Source organism: Corvus hawaiiensis, unplaced genomic scaffold, assembly GCF_020740725.1.
Source record: "Corvus hawaiiensis isolate bCorHaw1 unplaced genomic scaffold, bCorHaw1.pri.cur scaffold_60_ctg1, whole genome shotgun sequence".
In the NCBI taxonomy this organism is placed as follows: Eukaryota; Metazoa; Chordata; class Aves; order Passeriformes; family Corvidae; genus Corvus; species Corvus hawaiiensis.
In genome coordinates, this window is record NW_025963380.1 from 406,386 (window position 1) to 415,434 (window position 9,049).

The 9,049-nt window shown below is 63.6% G+C and overlaps 1 protein-coding gene across 1 annotated transcript; it reads right to left on the minus strand.

Annotated features, from left to right (window-relative positions):
• On the minus strand, positions 1-2,538 carry LOC125321079 (serine/threonine-protein kinase pim-1-like; the record flags this gene model as incomplete). Its single annotated transcript, XM_048293481.1, has 6 exons — positions 1-38; positions 221-370; positions 619-795; positions 1,430-1,796; positions 2,002-2,052; positions 2,170-2,538. Coding segments are annotated over 5 exons (1,071 nt in total), but the record flags the coding sequence as incomplete, so codon positions are not given.
• Positions 2,539-9,049: the final 6,511 nt, after the last annotated feature.

Here is a 9,049-nt window from a genome sequence, read left to right on the forward strand (position 1 = left end):
GCAGGCTGTCAGTGCTCTGCCCAGGGCCCCGGCTGTCGCTGAAGCAGGACAAGCAAAAGCAGCTGGCATGGGGGCCACCAGTGCTGGGAAGAGCAGCTCAGCTCCAGCAGCAGGGCTGCGCGTGCCCAGCTGAGGAGCCCTGCGCAGCGATTCAGGCAGGACAAAAACTCTGCCTTTCTTTGCTGCCTCTTGCCAAGGCACGTGTGCAGCTGGAACTTACCGGCTCCCTGGCTCAAAGCGTGCGTGTGGCTCTCTCCATTCTCCTACGGCACGCGAATATCCTGCATCCAAGGATCACAGGACAGGTCTTCTAATGAGGGCCTTTCCGAGGAGAGCACGGATAAACACCGTCGGATGAGATCCTGGCACTCTGCGCAGAGAAAGCAGAAAGCACCAGTCAGTTGCAGAAGGCTCCTGTCCGCTTTGCCCCACTCTTGCCATGGCCAGGCCGTGCTGCCTGTGCTCAGGGCTGTGCCTAAACTTTGCCATCAATTCTTTCTTTTGGAGGGGAGCAGGACATTGCCACCTCCTCAGCAGCTGCCAGGGTGGCATGCTCCTGAGCCCGCTGCTGTCTCCCAGCACTGCTATTCCCCCCGTGCTGCAGAGACGAGGATCCACCTGGAGAGAGCCGTCGTGGGAGCGAGAGCCGGCCCCAGGTGCTGTTCCAGCCCCTCCTGAAAGGGTGCTCCCCGCAGACCATCTGGTGCAGCACGATGCCCAGGGACCAGACGGTCGCTGCCTCGCCGTGGTACCAGCCGAGGTGCGTCCATTCCGGGGGGCTGTAGGACGGTGTTCCTATGGAATAGAGATGGAGTTCTTCAGGGGGACGCTGCCTGCTCCCAGAGCCTCACCCCAGCATCCCTGGGCCTGCGGGGGCCGCACCCGCTGCCCTCTCGCCAGCACCGGGGACTTGTGTCCAAACTGGGGGTTGGAAAAGAAGCCGCTGGTGTCGCAAGAGGGCAGCGGAAGCCCTGGCAAGGCCCGAGCATTCCATGCAAAGGAAAAACGCACTTGGTGCTGGGGAAAAACCACGCTTTCATCCTCCCTGCCTGCACTGCCCCAGAAACCATTCTTAAGCCAAGGCAAGCGCGGGCAGCAGAGCGGTCTGAGCCCTGTCTCGCCTGCACACCAAACGGGCTGGAGCACAGGTTCTGGCCCCCCCTCTCTGCTACCCCCACCCACGGGTGTTTCTGTGGCGCTGGCTGCCCCAGCCCCAGCGCCAGTCCTGGGCAGAGTGGCTGGCAAAGGCTGCCAGCAGGGCTGGAAGATGGGCCCTCAGCCAGCGCCGCTCAAAAGCAGCTCAGCTGAAGACTCCGGCTGCCATGACTGGCAGCAAAAGGGACGATCCCCCGGGCCACAGCCGGCTTGGGCTGTGAGCTCTTGGGCTCTGAGATGCCGCTACCAGGAGCCTCCCCCTGCGTGGGCTCACCTGCAAAGCTGGTGTAGGCTGCGGCTTGCAGGTAGGTGCCACAGCCAAAGTCGATGAGTTTGGCCTGCCCGGTGGCCAGGTCAACCAGGATGTTCTCTGGTTTGATGTCCCGGTGCAGGACCCCGCAGCTGGCGCAGTGCCGCACGGCCTCCAGCACCTGGCGGAACAGGTGCCGCGCCACCTCCTCGCACAGGAAGCCCCGTGCCCAAATGAAGTGCAGGAGGTCCTGAGACCGCTCCGGGCGCTCCAGCACCATCACCACGTTGCTGGGGAGCTCCAGCCACTCGTGGAGCTGGACGATGCCGGGGAAGCCAGCGGACACCTTGTCCAGCAGCACGATCTCCAGTGGTGCTCGGGTGCCGTCGGGCTGTGGGAGGAGCACGATGCCGTCAGCGGGGCCGATGCCGTGCCGGGGCTCGGCAAGCCCTCAGCCAGCCGGGGACGCTCTGCGCGCTCCGCTGGCCCCACGGCCGCTCTCCCTCGAGGCGTTCTGGCGGCTTCCACCCTGCCGGGCCTCGGCTCATCCCCGCCCGTCGCGCCCCGGCTTCTCCCGCTGCCCCTCGCTCACTCACCAGCTGGCCCCAATGGTGGATGCGGTTCCGTGGCACCCGTTTGATGGCCACCTGCAAGGCAAGGGGAGCAGCGGGCTGAGCTCGCCGCCCGCCGTGCCGAGCCCCGTGCTCCTTCTCCTCCTCCTTTGCCCCCCGCCTCCTGCGCCCGCCGCCGGCCCCGCCACTCACCGGGGCGCCGTCCGAGAGCCGCGTCGCCGCGAAGACGCTGCCGAAGCCGCCGCGCCCCAGCAGCGAACCCAGCCGGTACCGCTCCTTCAGGCCCTGCTGCGCCTTCCCTGCCGGCGAGACGCGGCCGTCAGCGCTCGGCCCGGGGCCAGGAACGGCCGCCGAGCGCCGCTCAACCGCCCCGGGCCGGCCATGTCCACATGTTGGCTCTTTTGAAGCGGACACCGGCGGCTCGGGGCCGGCGGCCGCGCTCAAGAGCGGCGGACTTCGGAGCGGGGAAGACGCTGCGGAGGCGGCGGGAGCGGCCGCGCCGCCTGTGTCCCCGGCGGGCCCCGGCAGGAGCCGAGGCCGGGGTCGGGGTGGGGGTAGGGGTCGGGGTCGGGGTCGGGCCAGCCGGAGCCAGGGGCTGGCGATGGTGCCCAGGAGCCAGGCACTGATGCCCGCCCAGCAGCGCCACAGCCAGGACGGCGAGAGCCGGGCGGAGGCGGGACCGCGGCGGGACGCCCGGGGGCGGGGAGGGGGCAGCCCCGCCCGGGGCCGGGGGCGGGCCGGGGGCATGGCCCGGCCGGGCGTGGGGAGAGGGAGGCCGCGGGAGGGGGGGTTGGGGAACGAAAGGGAGAGCGGGAGAGGGTGCGAGACACTGGGAGAGGGAGAGGAGGAGCAGGAGAAGGGACGCAGAGGGTTCGTGGACTCGCTGCTCTTGTGCTGCTCTTGTGCTGCTGCTGCCGCTGCTGCCGCTGCTGCCGCTGCTGCCGCTGCTGCCGCTGCTGCCGCTGCCGCTGAAGCGCTGGGAGCGTTTGTCCGCGTGTCCGTGTGTCCGGTGCCCGTTTGTCCGTTCCCCCCCGCGCGCCCCACGGCCGAGCCCCGCGCGCCCCGGGGCAGCACGGGCCGCTCCGCTCCGGGGCCGAGGCGGAGTCCCGGAGCATCTCTTCCTCCCGCAGCCACAGCAAACCCGCTCGGCCATTGGGAGCATTTTTGCACACGTTTCCCTTTGAAGGGCTCCTCTCTACCCCCATTTCCAAGGAGTCTCCCTGGGGTTTTGGCACCTGCAGCGACAGGGCAGCGATTGGGCTCCAAACTTCAAGAAACACATGGAGGGGCTGGAGCATGTCCAGAGATGGGAATGGAGCTGGGGAAGGGTCTGGAGGACTTCTGAGGGGCAGCTGAGGGATCTGAGGGGGCTGAGCCTGGAGGAAAGGAGGCTCAGGGGGGACCTGGCTCTCTCCAAGTCCCTTACAGGAGAGGGCAGCCAGGAGGGCTGGGGCTCTGCTCCCAAGGGAAAGGACGAGAGGAAATGGCCTCGGGGGAACCTTTGGGGTGGATGGTGGGGAAATTCTCATCCTCCATGTCTCGACAGAGGGGGAAGGGGGGAGGGGTGGGGCACGACCTGGGGACACGGGGGTGGTGACGGTGGGCTGGGGACACGGGAAAGGGCACGGGAAAGGGCACGGGAAGCCAAAGCCCCGCTGAGCGCTGGCGCTGGGCTGGCGCGGGGTGAGCCGGCAGCAGGGCCCCACAGCCCTGAGGGACTCGCCCTGACGCCCGGGGAGTATTGATCCTGGTCTCTAAAAAATGACACTCAATAAAATACCATTAAAAGATGCCTCCTTCTCCTTCTCCTCCTCCCCCATCCCTTCTCCTGCTCCCCCCGGGCCCAGTGCCCACCCTTGGCCCCCCGTTTTCCCAGCGCGGTCGCATCCGGCGGGAGGAGCCGGGATGGAGTCGGGGCAGGTCGGGCTGGGGCAGGGCTGGGCTGTGGGCCCGGCCTGGGAGCCCCCCACGCGCCCCCTCCTCAAATTCCCCTGGCGGGGGGCGCTGGGGGCGAGGGGGGGCGCAGGTGGGGTCCGGGTGGGGAGCGCCGGGCGCTGCGGGTCTGCCTGGCAACTGGTGAGTCACCAGCGCCGCGCGCTCTGATTGCCTGAAGGTTGTTCAGCGCCTTCTCTGATTATCTGATACTCGCGGGCAATTTTGGTTGGTCGGTGGGGGCTGTGGGGCGGCTTAGGGGGGGGGCCTCTGCGCCTTTGGGGTTCGCTGGGTGCCGATTTGGGGTTGAGGCGCCTCCCAAGGACCCCCCCGGGGGGGCGACACAAGGGTGACACACGGGGGTCCCCATTCCCGATCCATCCTGGGGCCGGTTCCGCCCCCTCCACTCTCGGTCCCCGCGCGGGATCCCCCAAAGTCCCTTCCCACTGTTCCCCAATCAACGGGACCGGGGCGAACTGGGAAGCCTTCCTGGGAACACTGGGAGCAGCCGGGCAGGGGCAGAGTGACAGCGGGGCTGGGGGGGACACACGACCCCCCAAAATCAGTTCAGTGCCGCAGCGTGTTGTGCACAATGTATATGCTGACAAGAGAAGGGGGTGCTTTTGGAACGTGTTCCTTCCTGACACGTCTGTCTGTGGGAGCTTTAGGTGCTTGGACTCAGGGATAGCGAAGGTGTGTGAAAGTGACTGGGCTGCGAGAATCATGTTGCACAGGGAAGAGGGAAGGTCAGCAAATGTCTCCTGTCCTGGCACATGTCTCAGTCTGAACTGCAGCTGGAGATGCTTCACTTCCGCCAAGGACTCTGCCACCTGGAGAGAAGGATGCGCTCGATGGAGTTGAGAAAGAAAGTGCGTATCACTAGCTTGTTTCCTCTAGTTCCTAGACAGCAAAGGGGCTATGAAAGCCAGCAGTGGCTTTTTGTTCTAGGACTTTTTCTTGACAAGCAGCTGCTGGATGTTTGGAAGGGGGTTTGGCATATGCAAAAATGAGAGGGTAAGATGGTACACTGAGCTTGAGAGAAGAAGCATATCTTCAGGGATTTGGATGCATTTCAGAGGGTGTGAGTTCCATGCTGAGCAGCTGATGGCACAGAAAAGGTTCTAAAGAAAGAGGCCGTGCTGGAATTGCCTTTTCTTTTGCAGCCTAGAAACTGCACAGCCAACAGCAAAAACGATTCCTCCTCCCTCCCTGCACCATGCAGGATCACATTCCTTTATGTCTCCAAGAGGCAGGATGCACAGCCGAGCTCTTCCACCGACTGCTCGCACACCACTGGGGCCGCGCCAGCGGAGCGCTTGGCTTTTTCCTGGGCACTGTCAGCGCTCATCGAAACAAGCACACGATAGCGCTGCCCACTTGCAGAAGAAGGAATCACTGCGAGCCCAGCTCGAAAGCAGCCCAAGGGCAGAGGCAACTTGGAAACTTCCCTGCTCTCAAATCAACGGTGTCAGGACAAAAAGATTTCCCTCATCTTCCCCTTGCAAGTGCAGACTCCTCTTTGCACCCACACTCCAAGAGCAAGATGAACTCCTTTGCCCTAACTTGCACTTTCCTTCTCAGCTCTAGGCACCATCCTAAGCCTTCCCTCTCGCAGAGTCAGGATCCAAAGACAACGGCACCAGGGACTGCTCACACACGAAAGGCACCAGGACAAAAGGCTCCCGAGCTTGGCCTTTGCATTCCCGCTGACAGCTCAACAGCTCTAAGCCAGAGAAGTGCCTGGTGGGAACAGCCTTTAGAATCACTCTCAGCACCTCATGACAAGGAGCTGCAGCGTGTGGCGATGAATCTCCAGCAGCCTCCTGCCCCAGAGTGTCCCCCGGGAGCAGCCATGCTCCAGGCCGTCACTGCCACCTGCACACCCAAAGGAGCCGGTGTTCCACACCACGGCTGTGCCTGGGACAGAGACACGAGTGGCCACAGAAGTGGCCATGGCACTGTCCGCACGCTGTCCCTGCTGCTTCTCCCCCAGCCGCTGGCGGGGCACCAAGTCCCAGCCACCCACTCCTAAAGCCACTGGGACACTGCGGGGGCTCGTGGAAGCCGGCGGCCATTGTGACACAGCGGGGCTGCACAGAACCCACGCTGCTTTGTGACCCGTGGCTCCCAGGAGAGCCTTTGTGATGCTGGGGACCTACACGGAACCCTGGCTCCACTGTGACACCAGCACAGAAGCTCGGGGAGCCCTGCAGACCGTGGGGATGCTAGGGAAGCTGACGGAAGCCTGGGCACCACAGTGACGCTATGGAACCTGGTGGAACCGAGGGGCCACGGTGACACTCTGGGGCCTTTTGGAAGCAATGAGACCCTGGTGGGAAGCCACGGGATGATTAATCCTGACAGGAACCTGCTCCAGGTGGGCTCCTCTCTCCCAGCTTCCACAAGCGCTGCTAGGATCCCACTGCGGCACTGGCTTGTCCCGGGCTCACGGCTTCCTTTGGGAATGGCTCTGCTCCCGGATGGCATGCTGCAGAGAATGCAGGTAGATTTTGTGCTCCCTCCTGGCATGCAGGTGGACAAGAAAGCCTGATCCAGCCCCCCCTCAGCCCATGTCCGGCTGTGTCACTGGGGCGGGGGAACTTTGGGAGCAGCCCCAGCCCTGCTGCACAAATCCACAGGGAGCTGGGATTTTTCCAAGTCTCGTGTCTCCGTTGTGCCGTACTCCCAAAGAAGCAGCACCCCCTCCCGATGAACACGGCGAGTTACGCGGATGCTTGTCAGCTCCACTGCCTGCCTAGAAATCTGGGAACTGCTTCTACATGCTGCTCCCTTCAGCTCTTGGGCACCGACTGACACAGAGCTGGGAAACAAATCCCCTGGCTGCTGGCTGACAAGGTGACTTCCGCCAGAGTCAGAGCTCCGTGGGAAATCTCTATCCACGCCTGTCCTTTGAATAGATCCGCACACGGGGTGCGCAGGGACGTGTCCTGTATGGAAAGGAAGGAGTGTGCCAGCACCGTGACTGACACTTTCCCTCTCCGTGTGCGTTGCAGAGCCACGGGTACACAGACGTGATGGAAACCCTCGCACAGCCAGAGCCTTCTGTCCCTGCAGAACGGAGCGCGGCGGGTGGGGGCGGTTGGTGGGCAGCGAGTCCCGGACAGCGGGCGAGATCCGGCTCCACAGCTGCCAGGCCCCGCTAAGGCTTAATGCCGCCTCCTCGGCAACAGGAAAGGCCTTCAGCCTCGTCCCTGCCCAGAGGAGCAGCGCTGGCCTGGCTGCACAGCTCCTTTTCCCCACAGGTCACAGGAGATGAGATCACAATGCTTGCAACCACCGACTGCGAGCCACAGCTCTGGGTGCTCACCATGAACCTCAGCTCTGCGAGCGCTGTCTGCCCCAGGCTCCAGGGGATGCAGTGGGAGCCCGGCTGGGCTCTGCCCTGGGACCATCCTCCAGGGACAGCTGCACACAGGGAGCATTTGGTTGCCACAAAGAGCCAGGCCATGGCTGCAGGGAGCTGCTCCAGGTGCGGCCTGCACTGCTGTGTGCTGCGCTCTGGGGCTGCTGCTCCCCGCAGAGGGGACTGCCCTGGGGTGCCAGAGGAGACAAAGAAGCTCCATCTTAAGCCTAACTGGGCTGGGTGGCTGGGCTGGGAAGAGTGGCGAGAGTCAAGGGCATTCACAGAGCTCATCCTGCTCTGTGAAGAACGAGGAAAAGGGAGTGGGAAGCCAGCAGTGAGCAGAGCTGAGGCCTGGAGAGCAGCTCTGAATGACACCCAAATCTCACCAGACCTCTGAGACATTGCTGTTCTTCAGCCAGTGACTACATGAGTCCCTAAACCTGGGGCTCGCTCTTCCTCGTGGCCAGGGGTATCAAGGAAGGCTACAGTGCAATGGGGACTGCAGTGAGCTGGGAACTCACTGGGGGAAAGAGGGAGCACTTGTGGAGCAAAAGGCAGGTGGGGGAGAGAACTGTTCAGAGAAGGGCTGAGCTTCAGCTTGAGCAAGCTGAAAAACGTCATTGGGGGTCATCCCAGACTGATTTCATTTCAGAAGTTACTGAACAAGTTTGTTATTGGGGGGTGTCATATTTTCCCCTGGAGGTGCACGCTCTGCAAACGTGAGCTGCACTGCCGAGCTGCTCGGGCACGTCTCTGCTGCAGGTCACGGCGTTTCTTCTTTGGCTTCTCGTGGCCCCGGGGCTGAGCCGCAGCAGAGCCCTGGCGGAGCCCAGAGCAGCCTCAGCATCCACAGAGCCCGGCTGCATGGAGGCAAAGCAGAAAGCGCCCGTCAGCTGAAGGCTCCCGTTCCCCTTGTCCCAGCCGCCCGCGGTGCCCAGGCCGTGCTGGCCGTGCTCAGAGCGCTGCCCAAAGCTGCCCAGCATTGCTGCCTCTGGCAGGAGAGCAGGAGGGCAGGACACGTGCCCAGCCTGCAGCCGGCCGTGGCACAGCCACCTCCTCAGCAGCTGCCCAGAGCGGGATGCTGCTGCGCTCGCTGCCGTCTCCCAAAAGCCCTTATCCCAGCCGTGCCAAGAGGACGGGCACCCACCTCACGCCTCCCGCCGCCAGAAGAAAAGCTGCTCCCAAACGCTGTCCTCAGCCTTCTCCAAGGGCACGTCCCACCCACGCCGCAGCTGCTCCCGAGCACTTCGCCATCCGGACCCGACAGCACCTAGAACGCTTCCTTTGGAAAAACAAACCATAAATCAATGAAAAGAGATTACAGACAAAAAGGGGAAACAAGGAAAAAGGTAAAAAATCTTCTCTCTGCTGGGGCCTTGAGGAAGGCCCAAGCCCGCCATGGGAGGGAAAAACCCACCCACGGGCCAGGGCAGCCCACGCTTTCTGCCTTCCCCCTGCACTGCCCCCAAAAGTCATGCTGAGCCCAAAGCCAACAAGGGCAGTGGAGTAGCCCAAGCCCTTCCTTGCCTGCAGAGCAAAGCAGCCCATGCACAGCTTCTGGTGTCCAACCTCTGCTCCCACCATGGGGCTTGCTTTGTGTCGGGCCGGCTGCCCCAGCCCCAACGTGGGGCACGGTGGGTGCTGGGGGCTGTTGGCAGGGCCAGGAGCAGACTCCCAGTTCAAAACCAGCCCAGCCTATCCCCCCAGCCCTGCCAAAAAGCAGCTTGGCAGCCGACTGAAGAATTGGTTGCATCCGCCCCAGCAAAGGGGGGAACC